The sequence below is a fragment of the Cricetulus griseus genome, chromosome 3, assembly GCF_003668045.3.
Source record: "Cricetulus griseus strain 17A/GY chromosome 3, alternate assembly CriGri-PICRH-1.0, whole genome shotgun sequence".
In the NCBI taxonomy this organism is placed as follows: domain Eukaryota; kingdom Metazoa; phylum Chordata; class Mammalia; order Rodentia; family Cricetidae; genus Cricetulus; species Cricetulus griseus.
Genome location: NC_048596.1, coordinates 740,951 through 759,326, shown reverse-complemented (window position 1 = coordinate 759,326; position 18,376 = coordinate 740,951). Strand labels below are relative to the sequence as shown.

The window sequence follows — 18,376 nt, the reverse complement described above, 5'->3', positions numbered from 1 at the left end:
ACTTGTCAATATTCTTCTGTTTCCTATGCAAACTACCTAAGCATCTAGAAAACATGAAGATCAATTATCAAAAGACTAGTAATGATACTTTTACCACTGGTACAAGTCAAACTCGCTGATGAGCATTCACTCAAAAAATGTTTTCTGAGTTGTGACTGTGCCAGTTATTAAGACTAAAAAGAGAAATAGAACGGAGTTCTTGTGGAGAGCCAGACAAATAGTTGGACGTGAATACAAAGGCAATAACACAACCCAGCCCTAATAGGCTTGTTACTGCTAAGAGGCTAGGAGTCCATAAACACATGCCAACAGTCTGTCTTGTTCCACAACAATTTCAGGAAGGAAGTCCATAGGTGAAGAGTAATTCTGAGAAAGAAGGTTTTGCAAGGCAGGAAATAAAAGAAAAAAGTATCTTACAACTTAGTGTAAAGGAAGCACAGCTATTTCAATAAAGCCACTTCACCCTAATACTGAAAAAGTTGAGAACATGATTTGTACGTGTTTAATGAAAGGGCCTACAACTGATGAGCGATGACAGCTGGGTCCAGGATCTGAGGTCCCCATCCCTACATTGTTACCTACTCTACCTTGCTACTTAAAACTGGTTATCAGCTTCCAAAAGAAGCCAAAGATGGCAGGATGGGGTGCGCCCATAATCCCAGCACCCAGAAATTAGGCAGATATGTTGTCAATTTGGGGATCAAGAAATAAGCTAGGCCAGCACTCGGGAGGTAGAGGCAGGTGGATCTCTGTGAGTTTGAGACCAGCCTGGTCTACAAGAGCTAGTTCCAGGACAGTCTCCAAAGCTACAGACAAACCCTGCCTGGGGGGGGGGGGGGGGGGGACGGGACTAACACAAACACAAAAAAGTTTAAAATATATTGGATCTATTTTTTTTTTTAATTTCACCAGATAGGAAAGTTAACAGACAAAAACATGGTTTTATATAAAAGAAATGCTGAGCTGGGCATTGGTAGCGCACACCCTTAATTCCAGCACTCGGGAGGCAGAGACAGGAGGATCTCTGTGAGTTCGAGGCCAGCCTGGTCTCCAGAGCAAGTGCCAGGATAGGCTCCAAAGCTACACAGAGAAACCCTATCTTGAAAAACCAAAAAAGAAAAAAAAAAAAAGAAAGAAAGAAAGAAAAGAAATGCTGACTTTGTGGTATCAGGTATGAACTGAAATTCATATGAAATATTCCAAATAAGTTCCATAATTTATGTCAAATTTTCAAACCATTTATTCTAAAGATCGGATCACTTAGCCAGTATCCAACTACAAGGTATAAACTTGTGTGGTAAATCAAATTAACAACATCCCAACTGTTCATGAGGCAGCCTATTTCTACCCACCAGAAACACTCAAAAGCATCAAGTACTTACCTGCAGCTCCTTAGAGACTCGCTCTAAGTGACTGGTTATCTTTTTAATCAGATCACTGTACATCTGTTCTGAGTGCTGCTGGCATACACACTTATATACACAACTGCAAAAAGAAACGGGCATAGAAACCAAGTCATTGAAAATGCATTCCTCGAAATCCCGTGTTAAAGCACTTTCAAAATAAAACTCACCACCTGACAATGGGCAGTCAACCAGAAACTGGAAGAAAAACCAACTCTCCTTCCCCAGTCAGTGCTGATGGAAAAGACATGGCCAACTAACTTCCAATGACCTGGATTGTTAGTACACATTAAACAGGCCTAAGACGATAATCCAAAATGGCATCTATAGTCTTGATATGGTAACTCATTTTTTTTGGTTTTCTTTTGGTTTTGGGTTCTTTTGTTTTTGTTTGTTTGGTTTTGGTTTTTTGAGACAGGGTTTTTCTGTGGCTTTAGAGGCTAGCCTGGAACTAGCTCTTATAGACCAGGCTGGTCTCAAACTCACAGAGATCCTCTTGCCTCTGCCTCCCGAGTGCTGGGATTAAAGGCGTGCGCCACCACAGCCCAGCATGGTAACTCCTTATAAGTCAGCTTCTCCCTCACTTTTTAAAAGTACTTGTCAAAATAAGAAAGATAGTGATAACCAGAAGAGGGAAACTTTCCAATTCACAAAGGTATTTGCAATACATCCTCCTTGTATACCGGTCTGGGGAACAACAGAGCTGTGACTTCTTCCTGTCACTGTGCTGATCTCATTTCCTACCCCAGTTCCTAATCTACTGATTCCATTTACCAAGAGGCTAGATATTAAGAGAGCTAGAACTGCATGTCTGTAAGGATCAACAGAGCTAACTAAGATCTCTTAAAAACCATGTTATTTTTAGAGCAGATACTTCACACTAGTTTTTCTAAGTGGCCTTTGAGGTTTTTCATTATACATGACAGAGGCAGACAAGCAAGCAGAGATGGAAGTTAATAGTATGATACACTCTATCAAACCTCCAATTCACCAGGGGGTGGAATATATACATCCAACTTCATCTTACATACTTCTTACATCACAATTATGCTGTCAGCAATCAAATCCCATTCAAAACAGGCAAACTCATCAGTGACTTACCTGTAAATCTGTTCATAGGATATAGGTATATAGTCACCAGGACTCTGGGTTAAAAGTTGATCTATGGCACCATCTAGTTTTGGCCAGTATGTGCTCTTATAATCTTCAACTGTTATAACATTCATTACTACAAATAAAAGCAAAACATAATTACTATGTGCCAATGGAAATACAAATCATAACAAGTGTACACTCATTCAAAATCTATCATTTTATTACTTACCAACCCCATTGTATTTTTAAAAAGAGAAAAGTTGGGAGGTGGAGGCAGAGGCAAGCAGGTATCTCTGTGTTCTAGGACAGCCTGATCTACATAGTGACCTCTGAGACAGCTCAGGTGACAAGTGCCTCAAATAAAGGAAGGGGGAGGTGAGAGAAGAGAGAAAGAGAAGAGATGGGGAGGAATGAGCAGAAGAGAAAGCAAAAAAGTGCGTGCCCCGAGCATGTATATACACATACATGCATACATACACACATACACACACACACACTCTCACACACATACATACACACACACACATACATACACACACACACACACTCTCACACACACACATACATACATACATACATACACACATACACACACACACACTCTCACACACACACATACATACATACATACACACATACACACATACATACACACACACATACACACACACACACTCTCACACACACACATACATACATACATACACACATACATACACACACACATACACACACACACACTCTCACACACACACATACATACACACATACACACACACACACATACACACACACATACATACACACACATACACACACACACACATACACACATACACACACATACATACACACACACATATACACACACACACACACACACACACACATACACACACACACACACACACACACACATACACACACACACACACACACACACAGTCAGAAATGTTAAGCAGCCATTGGTTGCTTCCCAATTTGCTGTAAGCGTCTACCATCAGTGAAACATTCTCAAATATAGCCTGACCCTCAAATACATACTGTTACAATTATGTGGCATAATGAGCTATCAATAAACTACAAGGTTCCAAAAACTGTGACCTTCCATAATTAATCTTTATAGACACCCTTGGGGAAAAAAAAAATCTACCTAATGACTGGACTACAGGGCCAGAGATTTAAATGATACTAGTCCCAAAAGAGGCTCCCACAATATGTACTGAGATTTATGACAAGCCCAGGAAAAAAACAATGACCTAGAAACCTCACACTGAAGGTTCCTAAGTCCAGGGGTAACAGGTGCTTTACAACAAGATGCTGGTGTTAAAAAGAGCACAAGGATATGTAAATACCCAAGAAAGACAAGAGGTAACAACTTCCAGATCAAGTATCTTACTGCTCACTTTACCAAACGCTGCTTATGTGGCTTCCTCTAAAAACCATGACTAATTCTAGACAGGGAAAGCCTTAAAGTCTAACCTTAGCCATTAAGGGTTAAGATTTTTTGAAATATATATATAATAATTATTATTCAATTTTCTCTAAATCAATTCATTTTTAGTGCTATAAAATAAATGCTAAAGGACACTTAAAGAATGACTTATTGGCTGGGCGTTGGTGACGCAAGCCTTTAATCCCAGCACTCAGGAGGCAGAGGCAGGCAGATGTCTGTGAGTTCGAGGCCAGCCTGGTCTCCAGAGCGAGTTCCAGGGCCTCCAAAGCTACAGAGAGACCCTGTCTTGAAAAACAAAACAAAAAGAATGACTTATTGATTCACAAAACATGGCAGAATTTTAATTTTAAAAAGGGGGTCCTCATGTAGCCCTCGAACTCTCTATGTAGCCACAGGTGACCAACTCTTGATCTTCCTGCCTCTACCTACCAAGTGCTGAGACTACAGCTGTATGCCAACACATTCAGTTTCAGTATAGCATAATCTTAAGTACATTTTGGGGATGTACTTTCCTAGTATATGAGAAGCCCTGGTTCCAGTTATCAGCACCATGGGGGAGTAGGGGGCGCAGTGCTAAACGTGAGGAGCCACACCCAAAGTCTCCATATTTGTAAGAGTGCCAAGTATATAATATTAATATAGGCACAACAATAAAAATGAAAACGCATCAGTGACTGCCAGGGAGGTGCACAGAAGGCTTATCTATAAAGGGTTAAGAGCAAGATTTTTAGGGCAATGAGATGATTGTATGGAACTGAGATAACAACAGACCACTCTATTTGTATCAGAACCAAAAGAACTGTAGACCATACAATGAATCAACAAGGCTGCAGACTACAGAGGTAGAGATAAAATGGAAATGTGACAAGTCTAACTGACAAATGAATCGAACAGCCAACAATATATGGTAGAGCATTTGCCTAGCATGTATTAGACCCTGGGTTTGACTCTCCCAAACACTGAAGGGAAAAAAAATTCTTCCAAAGACTTTAAATCTCTATTTAGGATATTTAAGTTCAGTGGCTGACAACTCACCTAGCATGTATGAGACCCCAAGCTGAATCCCTATTACTTCTGATTTAAAAAAAAAAAAAAAAAAAGAAGAAAAAAATGTCTCATATTATAGCCTGGCACAGTGGTGCATACCTGCAATCTTAGCACTTGGAAGGCTGAGGAAGGAGGGTGGCAGAATTGCTTATTAAGTGCAAGGCCAGCCTGGAATGCATGATGAAAACTCCTGTCTCAAAAAAAAAGGGGGGGGGGAGAAGGGAAAGAAGGGCAAGGGGGCAAGGGGCAAGGGGGCAAGGGGGCAAGGGGGCAAGGGGAGGAAAGGAAAGGAAAGGAAAGGAAAGGAAAGGAAAGGAAAGGAAAGGAAAGGAAAGGAAAGGAAAGGAAAGGAAAGGAAGAAACAGCAAGTGATTATCAGGCAGAGCACTCTGAGCACTCTGTCCCCTCCGTCAATAGGGGCTGACTGAACTCTTGAAAATACTGGACAGACGAGCTGAAGACCAAGAATGAAACCTTCAGAGTGGGAAGGAAATCCTCAAGAATAAGAGGAACAGATGGTCAGAACAAAAGCAAGATGATGCATTGTAATAAACAAATGGGAGTACTTAGGAAGCAAAACCTAGTTGTAAAGGGAAATAATCTGGCTAGGTGTAGGCAGAGCTCTTGCCTAGCAGGCACAAAATGCTGGATTGATACTCAGCATCACATTAAGCAGTAACTAGATATGAAGGCACATTCCTGCAACCTCAGCACTCCAGAAACAGAAGCAGCAGGATCATCTCAAAACAAAAACAAAATAACTCGACACAGAACGGTGACACTTGGATGTTACTAGAACTGTCCATTGTAAATAACCTGTTACTGAGAAGAGCAAATCTAACTGAGCCACCTACTTGGTAATGTTTTGATTTGCAATAGACACAGCAGCTATCTGAAACCTGGTAAAGCTACATTTCTTTTTACCTGGATAAAGTCTATGAAAAGATTTTGGATATTTGGGGACAGAACATTTTAAAAGTTCCAGGGCAAATTTCAGTTAAGAATTCTTATGGTGCATGCCTTTAATCCCAACATTCAGGAAGCAGGGAAGGGCAGATTTCTATGGCTACATAGCAAGCTCCAGAACAGTCGAGGTACAGAGTGAGACCCTATAGTGGTGGAGGATTCTGTAACACAAATAATTAAAAAACAGAGACTGATATTGGGGTTCAAACTTCAAACTGGAGTTCAGAAAAGCAAAGCAGCTGGCCACTAGATTCTTACCCCAACTCAGGCTAAATGGGCTGATCCACGCTCAAGCTCTTCACCAAGCCTCAAACTGCTGCCTCTCTTCAGTGTGTCTGGAGAACCCAAATGTTGGGATTAAAGGTGTGAGCTATAATTTTTTTTTTTTTTTTTAAGACTGATTTGCAGCCGGGTAGTGGTGGCTCATGCCTTTAATCCCAGCACTAGGGAGGCAGAGGCAGGTGGATCTCTGTGAGTTCTGTGAGGTCAGCCTGGCCTACAGAGTGAGTTCCAGGACAGCCTCCAAAGCCACAGAGAAACACCACCACCACCACCACCACCACCCAAAAAATAGCAGACTGACTTGTTCTTGTGTAGATCTGAGTGGCCTTGAACTCAGAGAGATTTCTCTGCCTCTTAATCTTGAGTTTTAGGATTAAAGGTGTCTATCACCACCACTTCCTAGCTTCTGACTGCTGGGATTAAAGGTGTGTACCTGGCTTCTATAGCTTGTGGCTGGCTTTGCTAACTGAATCCTCAGGCAAGCTTTAATAGGTCTTAAGTATCACTACAGGAATCTCCATCTCAACTGTCAATTAGTCAAGTATGAATGCAGCCTTTTTTAGCCACGCAAGATCTAACAGTCTTTCAGGAACCTACTAGAAGACTTCAAACATGCAAGGCACACCCACAAAGGAATGTACCAACAAAAAATGCAGATGCAACCATAGAGGCTGACTGAGGGTGTAGTTGCGCAGTAGGGCTCTTGCCTGGCATGTATGGGTCCTTGGTTTGATTTTCACCATCACCAAAATATAGAGATGGAACAGGGGAGAGGAGAAAGGCAGAGAGAGCGGGTGCGGTCACTATATCTACTTGGGAAGCTGCTGAGTGACAAGTATGCTAAGGAACTAAAAGGAAAAAGAGTTTCATAAGCAAAAACGAAGTCACTAGCTGTTGAATCAAACAATGCTGTAGGAAAGTTGTTAAGAATATATTCAGGCCACTCATGTTAGCACATGCTTTTAATTCCAGCACTTGAAGGCAAAGGCAGGCAGGTCTCGGTAACTTCTAGGCCAGCCAGGGCTACAGTGAGACCCTGTCTCATAAAATTAAAACAAACAAACAAAAAAATAGAAAAAAAATAAAATGTTCAACAAAAGTATGTCGAAGTTCTAGATCAAAGAGAATGTAATCTGGGTACAATTGTGGCCCTTCAGTGACTATCAGGTCTACATAGGAGCAAGTGCTCTTCACCACTGAGTCGCCTCTACCACCCCCCCCCCACACACACACATATTACTTTAATAACAGCAAAGTTTTTTTTTAATAAAACTACTGTTTTAGGATTCCCAATATTCTTTCTTTCTCCCCCCCCCCCTTTTTTTTGTTGGTTTTTTGAGACAGGGTTTCTCTGTATTGCTTTGGAGGCTGTCCTGGAACTCGCTCTGTAGACCAGGCTGGCCTTGAACTCACAGAGATCCGTCTGCCTCTGCCACCCCAGTGCTGGGATTTAAAGGCATGTGCCACCAACGCCTGGCAATTCCCAATATTCTAAGGTAGGAGAAATGGAAAAGTTCAAACCATTCATCCTCCCTTCCTCAACCCAAAATTCTGTAGACTCCAGTCCCTAAAAACTTGTAAAAATCTGGAAACCCTTTCTCCAAAGCTTTACTTGTTCAGGCCACATCTCTTATCTCCAATTGTTACATCCTCAAAAGGCCATTGTATCTACCTCTGTCCTCTCACCCTAAAATACAACTTAACAAGGGCACTCACTCCCTTAACACTGAAGGGGGGGATCCCCTTTCCTATCTAACCATTTCTATTCAGGTCTAATTTGTGCCACTCCCTCATTACACCCTGTGCTCCCAAAATAATCCTGGGTGACAGGATGCTCCCTCTGCAAGAAAATGTGAGTCCAACTACTCCCCACGAACTTCTTCATATTTATAAGAACTCGTCTCTCTCTTCTATGCTCTATCAAGTACACACACAACGCTAGCATCTGGTCACAGCACACCAGCACTCTTGTGGTTCATCATCTCACACCAGTTTTGTCTCATCAGAAGCTGAAATACTACTAGAGCACACAATAAACACTTGCTGAATAAAATACCATTCTGATGTCTAATCACCACATCTGTAACTACAGAGGCTAACAACAGCCAAATGTCAACAAAAACAGAAAGCCAGGAGACCAGTGTATGTTACTTAAGACACACTACAAAGGGGTAAGAAAAACAAACTTCACAAAGAACCTAACAACCTACAATGCAATGTGCATGGTTTGCAGCTCAGTTAGTTTACAAAAGAAGTAAGATTTCAAACCAAGTTTTATCTACAAATCAAAAGTGGGTTTCTCTTTATCAATGACATTTTTGTGATACCAGTTTGTAAAAATAAAAAGCAAAAAGGCAAAGTTAGCACCCCAATAAGATCCTGCAATGCAGCCAATGGATCATATTCATGGTGATCCTGCCAAACAGAGCCAGTAAGCTAAAAGGTGACAAGCCAAACACCACATTCAAAATCCATCAACCCATTTGCAAACTGGAAGATAGGCCCTAACAACCAAAGGGCAAATTAAAATTGAGTAAAAATCAGTTAATACTTTCACAATCAATTCAAAAATTAAATTTTCATTAATATTAGAAAAAAATACAGTAATTTCATTAGGTTCAATCTGAAATATTATAAATTGTCTGCTCACCTAGGGTCACTAAGAATTATTAGTGACACTGGTTACTAGTCTCCTCAGATCAAAGATGTCCTCTGGCAACCTCACAGACTTTCAAACATGCACTTACCCCCCCACCTCACCCCATACACAGTCTCTTTACACCTTGACATATCAGCCTCAGTCACAGCAAGACCCCCTCTACCCTTTCATTCGGCTGTTATTTGTCCCAACATAACCTTAGTTCATCGTGCTCTCCACTATATTCTGGAACTACTCTATTTAACCGCTATGGACTGTGAGCAGATATAGGTATTTTGTAAGGGTTTCTATTGCTGCCATGAAACACCATGACTATAAACCAAGTTGGGGAGGAAAGGTTTATTCAGCTTACACTTCACCATTGCTGTTCACCACTGAATTAAGTCAGGGTTGGAACTCAAACAGGGTAGGATCCTGGAAGGGTGCTGTTTACTGGATTTCTTGACCAGGCTTGCTCAGCCTGCTTCCTTATAGAAGCCCAGGGATGGTACCACCCACAATAGGCTGGGCCCTTACCCATTGATCACTAATTGAGAAAATGCCTTATAGCTGGATCTCATGGAGACATCTCAATTGAGGCTCCTTCCTCTCCGATGACTTTAGTTTGTGTCTAGTTGACAGGCAAAACCTGCCATTACAGTTTGGCTACATCAGATATGCTAATTAAAAGGAAAAAATTCTTGTTTTTCTGTCCCCTGTTGGTCTCTACAAAACAGGATCTAATACAAGCTCTTCTCAATAAGATTACATATGAAGGGCCACAGCCAATCTTTGCAATTAATATAACATGAGCAAGAAAAAGAAAGGAAAAAAACCCTTTGTTATTAGGTAAGCCCCTGAGGTTTGAAAGTTATTTTCACAGAAAGCTCACTAATTTTAAATGGGAAGTTAAACAAAAAGTTACACTTTCCAAATTAGGTTCTGACAAGAGAACACACTTTAGTGCAATAAGGAAGGCCAAATCAAAGCCAAGGACCTTGCAGTCAAACTCCATATTCCAGGGTCTGATCACTAACCTCAGGTTACAGAGCTGGTGTGGGAAGGTGACAAGAGCAGCAGTCCACTCTCTGGAATGGTCAGACTTCCATCCTTCCAACTTGCCAAATATTCATTACCCATCTAAAGTTCCTGTACTAGATCCCCCCCTGCTCTGGACAGCACTCAACTGTGACTGGTCAATGAAATCGGAGGCGTGAGATCATTTAGCACATTTGGGCTCAACGCAGAACCTTTGCAGAACCCGTTAAAGCATCTCTAAACTGCTAGAGGCACTAGGCAGACACACACACACAAAAAAAAAAAAAAAAAAAAAATTCCTTAACATTATGGAATTCCAAGTGAATTTAATCCAAAGTCCAAACACACCTATTAAGGAAAATAAGCAGAACCCTGTGCCCCAGAATGAATTCAACCAGCATGTTGAAAGCTAATCAGTTGGAGAGCCCATGATGTCTTCAGGACTCTAGCTAGAATCAGACTTCACAAAAGATCAAGTGCCAAGAGTAATGAAAGAGAGGTGGCTAACATTCCATAAAAACTATAGGACTTTAACACTGGACACTGGCTGAAACCTGGAAATGCACTGGAAATGGATCCTGAGGAGGCCAAACAGCAAGGGAGCTAACCTTAGAGGCCAGCTTACGGAAGAGTCTCTCTACTCACCATACCACCTAGGATTTGCTCAATTAACAACATCTGGCCTTGATGTCAGCCTGCACTAGTCAGAATTCCCAAGTAAATCTGTGTAAGCAGATTAGACACTAAAAAGAAAAGATCAATGAGCTATCATTGTGGGCTGACCAGATAACTGAGCAAATAAACAAAATTGCCCTGCAAGCCTGACACCCTAAATTCAGTCTGCAGAACTCACAGATAGATAGGAGAGAAATAACTCCATTAAGTCACCCTCCCCTGGAATACACAGTTTTTAGAGAACTATCTTTGTACAAAGAGCAAACAAACAAAATGGGGGGAAAAAAGGGAAGTGAATACTGCTTCAGTACTCATGAGACAGAAGTAATCTGCCAAATGGAACTGGGGGTGGGAGAGATAATCTGACAGAACTGTAAAGCCAGGAAGCTCAGAAAAACCAAGGACAAACACTTTTAGAAAAAGTAGCCCTCAAGAACATCACAGTCAGATTGCTGATGCTTAAAAAGGTAAAGCAGAGCTAGAGATGTGGTGGTTTAGTTTGTAAAGTGCTTCAAAAAAAAAAAGAAAGAAAAAAAAAGAAAAAAGAAAGAAAAGAAAAAAAACCCTGGGTTGGATAATCAACTGGCATAAACCGGGCACAATCCCAGCCCTCCCAGGGTGGAGGCAGGAGCATGAGAAATTCAAGGTCATCGTCAGTTACAAAGTGAGTATAAAGACGGTTGGGCCAAAAGAGACCATGGATGGATGGATGGATGGATGGATGGATGGATGGATGATGATTTAAAATTATTAAAAGGAGCCAGAAAAGAGGGAAGGTATCACAAAGAGAGGAACAAAGACTATTCAGACATTCAAGATAAGAAATATAGACCCTCACCCTTAGTGGAAGCTATTGACAAAGTCAGTTTTCTTTAAGGGTGTTTATTCTGGTAGGCTGACAATGCTCTCCAATGCACTATGCTTATTTTAACAGCACAACTTGGGCAGGCGTTGGTGGCACACACCTTTAGTACCAGCACTCGAGAGGCAGAGGCAGGTGGATCTCTGTGAGCTCGAGGCCAGCCTGGTCTACAGAGCTAGTTCCAGGACAGCCTCCAAAGCCACAGAGAAACTCTGTCTCAGGGGGGAAAAAAAGAAAACAAAACAGCACAACCTGTACTGGGTGGGTTATAAAAAACAGCACACAAAGATGGTAGAGGGTGGTAATATGGAAGTGAATCTGGAGGTGGTTAGGAGGAAATCATAGGAGGTGAATATGATTAAAATACACTGTATGAAATTCTCAAGGAATTTCTAGGCATTGGTGGTGCACGCCTTTAATCCCAGCACTCAGGAGGCAGAGGCAGGCAGATCCCTGAGAGTCCGAGGTCAGCTTGGTCTCCAGAGCGAGTGCCAGATAGGCTCCAAAGCTATACAGAGAAACCCTGTCTCTGAAAAACCAAAAACCAAAAAAAAAAAAAAACAACCCAACCCCCCCCCAAAAAAGGAAATTCTCAAGGAATTAATAAAAATTGATTTTAATGAAGGTCAAGAAACAATGGAAGACATCTTTTAAAATGATAATGGGGGAGAAGGGAGTTATACATATAGAATTCTATATCCAGCAAAAAAATATTCTTAGAAATATTCTACAGACAAGCAAAAACTCACTAAATCAGAGGTCAACAGAACCACATTTAAAAAAAACATTAACAAGCCAGTCATCGGTTATTCCCAGCACTCAGAAGGCAGAGGCAGGAGAACCTCTGAGTTCAAGGCCAGCCTGATCTACAAAGAGAGTTCCAGGATGTACAGTGCTACACAGAGAAACCCTACTCTAAAGAAGAAAAGCAAAAAAATTAGCAAAAGTTTTTACAGAGGCCCAGAACTAAAGGAGAGAACAGAAGCTCACTGGTAATACAAAAGATTTCTTTCCCAGTTGTCTTAGTCATTGTTCTATTGCTATGAAGAGACACCATGATCACAGCAATTCTTATAAAGGAAAGCATTTAACTGGGGACTTGCTAATGGTTTCGGAGGCTTAGTCTATTATCACGCATGGCTGCAGGCATGGCACTGGACTATTAGTTGAGAGCTACATCCTGATCCACTGGCAAAGTCAGAGACTGGGCCTGGCGTAGGTTTTGCCACAGACAGACACACTTCTAGCAAGGCCACACCTCCTAATCCTAAACCTCAAAGTTAGACTTCCTAATGACTAAGCATTCAAATATATGAGCCTTTAGGAGTCATTTTTATTCAAACCACACTAGTCCTTGATTATTTAAAATAATGAATTTCATCTTATTGCTGAAACAACTGAACATATATGGGGAAAAAATAATGTCGAATCTCACACTATACACACATTATCAATGGCTAAATTCAGACCACAGATTAGAAAAGCTAAGCCCATAAAACTTCTAGGGAGAAAGTCTTCCTGACTCTGGAATATACAAATATTCTCAGGATACCAATAAAATAAAATAATAATAAAATAAAACGTAAAAAAAAAACACAAGAAAAAAAAACATAAGCCATAGAAAACTGATAAAAATCAGTTAACATCAAAACTAAAACAACTACTCTTCAGAAAACACTCAGAAAAAGACAAGGGGGAGCAATTCAGAACGAATGTTATCTGATAAAAGATGTATTCAAGTTCACAAGGATGTCTTTATACACAGCAAAACACACAACCCAAGAAATGAGTGGTGGATCTGAACAGTCTCATACAACTATAAGACCAGAAATCACCTGAAAAAGCCATGTAAAAAAAAAGACACAGCAACACCTACTACTGCCCACCTCTGTTGGGATAAACTTGAACACTGACAACATGGAGCCTCTGGAGAACAGCCAGTGCTGTCTACAAGTACCAGAGCAACAGACACTAGCACATAAATTTAGTTTAGGTAACTGAGCTTACCAAACAAATCAAACGTAATGGTAACATCTAAACTACATTTCTAGATTAAAATGGAGAGAAGGGGGTATTTTTATAATTAATAATCTGATTCAAGAACATGGGATAGTTTCACTGTCTCTCCTTAAAAAGTCTTGTGTATTCTTACATTATTTTACCTATAGACACCATAATAACTTTGTTACTATTACACAGGCATCCATTTTTGCTATATTGCTACTAGTATAAATATTAACTAATCAATCTACAGAGTTTCTCTCGTGGTTTCAATAGTTCTTGATAAATGAAAATACTGCCAATTTCTAAAGGGTCTCACACTATATCACCTTGCCTGAACTGAACTCACAAAGCTCCCCGTGAGAAGGATTAAAGGTGAGAGCCATCACTCCACAACCAGGACTTTTCTTAACATGTTAAACAGGAATAGAAATAGAGGGCATCTAAGGCTGGTTACCACTTTTAGTAACTACGTGACTATACTGAAATTTTCCCCATTATTATTACTATTCGCTACAAGTCTTTGGTAATGATTTTTACTCATCCTACACTCTTTGCCTTACTAAGAATTTATCATAAAAAAAAAATCAACTCATGTTTTTCCAATCTACTGAGATACTTTTGATATGGTTAGATCTGATGAACTAATATAGTATACAGGATTTTCATTTCTACGCTAATAGGTGTAACACACTTACATATAATCTCACCTAGTTTTAGAATCAAGATTTCACTAACCCCATAAAATGGTCTTTGAGTTTTGGCTTTGTCTTGCTTTTGTGACCCATGTTCCAGAACTCATAAAAGGAAAGGTTACTGAAGTCTGATGTAGTTTGTGTACAAGAGTATCTGGACCAAGAGATTTGAAAGGGAAGGTCACCATCACTACTACGACAAATCTATGCTTAGTGCAAACTCTCTACTGATGTTAACAGTTTCCTAACAATCACATATTTCATCTACCTTTTCAAACTTACTAGCATATAGTAACTCTTAAAAATCTAATGTTCTATTTTTATTTTTCATTTATTTGCAACTTTTCCCCTGGAAAATGTTTAACAGGTCTTCATAGCTTACTAACCCCTTTGTTTTGTTTTGTAACAAGGTCTCAAGCTGGCCTTGAACAGGATATACAGCTCAGGAAAACCACATTCTTGACCCTCATGTCTCTACCTCCAGAATGGTGGGATTGTAGTTGTGAGCCACGATGTCAGGTTTTATAAGGTACTGGGACAAAACTCAGGGCTTCCAGCATGTTAGGGAGCTGCATTCCTAACACCCCAAACTTAGTAATCTTTTCAAGGGATAATCTATTGGTTTGGCAAATCCTTTTGCTCTCAGCTTAGCTGATAACTTCTCTTTTTGCTCATTTCTTAGTGCATCAAAGAAAAGTTACTTAACTATTAATCCAAACTTCCTTCAGCATTTAAAGTAAAACACACTGCCACTGTACTACATTAAATAAATGATAGTGTTGTCTATGCATAACAGGGAACAATCACACAAAAGTGTCTACCTAAAGCAGTACCTTGAAAGGATGTAAAGTTGTGTGCTATTCCCATAAATTTTTTTTTCTAAGGTTGTGACTACATATCTGCAACAGGACAAATGATTTTCTCTTCACAATTACGTGGGTAATTACAGTTATAACTTAATAAAAATTAATAGCTAGAAATAAAATCTCAGGTTGCATTACCAAATGTCATTTTAAACTTGCAGTTAACAAGTAGCTGGCTACCAATAGTGGTCACGTTCCTTTTACCACACCACAACCCAGGGCTAAAAACCACTACCTATTAATTTCCTAGCTACAGAAGCACATCACCCAACTGTGAACATTTCTGAATTACTTTTTGTTTTCCGCCTGCAACTGAATGTTAAAGCAGATCGCTAAAATGATCAACATGCAGCAGGGCCCTGGGTACGGCCACTTGAATTACTTCTGAGAAGAGATTTTATAGATCAGCTTCAAAGTAGCTATAGCAGTTCCCATTGCATGAGGATGCAACTCAGAATTCCGAGACAGGGTGCAAAACTGCAGAGCAAGGAACAAAGTGTTGATACAGGCCAATGTTCAGATTCCTGATTCGCTTGAAGGGCAGGCAGTGGCTAAGTATACAAGAACATAAGTTGTCAAATTTCTTAGCTCTCTGGCTGCAAAAAAAAAAAAAAAAGACCTCTTGCTAACAAAATTCATGACTGCCTTGTTCCCCCCTCGGCCTATAAGGTGGAACTTTAGAGGGGGCGCATGAGAAAAGAGCTTGCTAACGCTGAGGTGGTCTGAAGCGTGATCTGGGGCTGTGTGGCAGGTAAAGGGCAGACACGGAACGCGGGTGGGAGGGTAAGAGGGAAGAGACCTAGGCCTGGAGACAAAGGAAGAGGAGCTGCTCCGGGGGCGGGGGGGCGGGGGCGGGGGCGGGGGCTTCGGGGAGCCCACGAGCAGCAGACCCGGGTACGGGAACGGCCAGACTCACGGAACTTGGAAGTGGAGGTGTTGATGTTGATGGTGGAGCTGGGGGTGGGGGCGGGGGCCGCCTTGGTCACCGCGGCGGCCGCGTCGCAGCTCTTCAACATCATGATCACCCCGTTGGGCTCGGGCAGGGGCGGAGGCCCCATCGGGAGCCCCTCCTTAGGGCCCTTCCTGTCCGCGGAGCCCCCCGGGGGGTCTCGGCCGGGATCCGGGACGGACGAGGAGGGCGGCGGCGGCGGGGGCTGCCGGAAGTTGTCTGCCGCGGCCTCCCAGTTGTTGTGGTTCTGGTCGTCCATCATCGCCTCGTAGGTGAGCATCTCCTCCTCCTCCATGCACTCCTCCATCCTGCCGGCCCCCGGAGGCCGCCCAGGCACCCGCCGCCCGCCTCAGCCCCCGGGCCTGGGAGCACAGCAGCCGCCTCACGTTCACATCGCCCGGAGCCCCGGCGGGCGCGGCGGAGAGGCCAGTGGCGCACGCGAGCGCTCGCGCCCCCCGTCAGGAGGACTCGGCGGGAGGAAACGCTGCCTGCCTGCCGTGGGCACTCCCGGGCTCTGGTTCTGAGAGGCAGCCGCAAAGCGGCGACGGCCCTCACGACATTTTACAGCAGCTTCAACAGGCGCCTCTCGGGGCGCGGCCAGGAAGGCACGTGGTTGGTGCGAGCCCAGAAAGCCGGGCCGAAAGGGGCGGGCCTGTGAGTCACCTCGGCGCGCGCGCGCACCGCGCGACAGCACCAGCGGCCACCTCCCGCGCTGCTCGGGCCGGGTGTCTAGACGAGCATTCGCCGGCCCCGCCCCGGCCGGCGTGACGTGATAAAGGGCCGTGGTACGCAGGCGCGTTCTCGGTCGGAACACCAGGGAGCATGGGTGTGTCCCGCAGTGGCGAAAGGAGCGGCCACAAAAAGGGCCGGGCGCGGCGGCGGTGGTGGCGCTCGCCTTTAGGCCCAGCCCTCGGGACGCAGAGGCAGGAGGATCTCTGTGAGTTCGAGTCCAGCCTGGTCTACAAGAGCCAGTTCCAGGGCAGCCTCCAAAGCCACAGAGAAACCCTGTCTCGAAAAAAAAAAAAAAAAAAACAAAAAAGAAAGTCTCCCTGTAGCCCAAGCAGATCTCCAGCTCCCCCGGCCTACTGAGTGTCAGGATTAGAGAATCCCATCATGCCCGCGCTGGCTAGCCTTTCCATAGTGGGGTCTCCACCACCCATACATACTTTTTGCCTGCCAGGCCCTAAGTACTCTGAACTTCTGTCCCCAAGCAACGGCTGAGGCTGCGAGGCCAAGGCCTGTACAGACTCTAAATGGGGTATCTGCCTTTCTCAGCCCTTGGTACCCAAAACTGAGAAGTACAGAATATTGCTTCAAGAATTGCACAATACACATTCCTTCCAAGAATATGTAAAACATTTACAAAAGATAAATACACTGTGTCCCGATGCAAGCATGTTTGAGGACTGACATCATAGCAAACACATTCTGAGCACTGTGTAGTTAGAAACCACTGACTGAACAGTAACTAGTAAGAACCCATTGTATTATTCTTGGGTCAACTCATAGATCTGAAAGTCACAATGAAAACTAGAGAGCCTTTAGAACTTATGGGATTGGTACAATCGTAGTAAACTTTTCTAGTAAGTCCCTGATCAAGGAGTTTTTCCCAGCACACTAGTAAATAAGGAACTCTTCGTGTATATTGTTAAGATACTCGATACATAATATGCTTTCATTAGTTAAACATCATTATGGAGAAAGCTAAAAATAGGTTGGGCCAAAGAAGTCCTAATATGTCTTAATAATAAACATCCAGAGTCAGATACAGTGGCAAAGCTGAGAAGTCAGAAAGAAGAACAAGCCAAAGACACCTTTACCTCACTAGCTTCCCAGCAGGAAAAAAAGACTGAGTTCCTGTTTCCTCCCACCTATATTCCTTCCTCCACCCAGCCATCTTACTTCCTGTCTGTCTGTACAGACGTCCAGACCTCTATGATAGTGGCAAGCTCCACCCTCTGATCTTCCAAATATTTAGCCATACAAATGAGCCTCCGTGGTGATTATTGGAAAGTTTGGAGATGAGAAATGAGAAGTGTTGGGGGTGGTCACTAAAATTCTGGTGATACAGCATGTCTATTCCTAGTGGCATTTCAGTGGAAGAGGGTACTCAAACCAAATGCAGCTCAGCTGTGGCCTACCAGGTCTGGTCTGATGGAGTTGAAATGTAAGACTGGTCTCCACCAGCTAGCACAGCAGGTGCCACAGTGTCCACGATGGGCACCACTGAGCACAAGACACCTGCTTTCATGACCAGTCAATTCAGGCAAGTCTCACCAGCATCCCAGGTGTTTGGACCAAAATGCTTCATGAGCTTGGCTCCAACACTCTCCAGGGATTGACACTAGGTAGAGGCAGGGTTCCTTTTATAGACATGCTGACGATCTGGACGTTGTTTCTATCTTG

General features: G+C 42.7%; 1 protein-coding gene across 3 annotated transcripts in view; it reads right to left on the bottom strand.

The window, feature by feature from the left end:
* Cacul1 (CDK2 associated cullin domain 1) overlaps positions 1–16,585 on the bottom strand; it is a 50,606-nt gene extending 34,021 nt beyond the window's left edge. The window contains exons 1-3 of one of the 3 annotated variants that reach the window (XM_027406855.2): positions 15,938–16,585; positions 2,505–2,631; positions 1,383–1,485 (exon numbers count right to left, since the gene is read on the bottom strand). In XM_027406855.2, the coding sequence (XP_027262656.1) occupies positions 1,383–1,485; positions 2,505–2,631; positions 15,938–16,277 (570 nt within the window). In that variant the 5' untranslated portion in view covers positions 16,278–16,585. The remainder of the gene's footprint in view (positions 1–1,382; positions 1,486–2,504; positions 2,632–15,937) is intronic. The other 2 variants (XM_027406854.2, XM_027406853.2) reach the window with 2 other exon arrangements.
* Between the last annotated feature and the right edge of the window lie 1,791 nt (positions 16,586–18,376).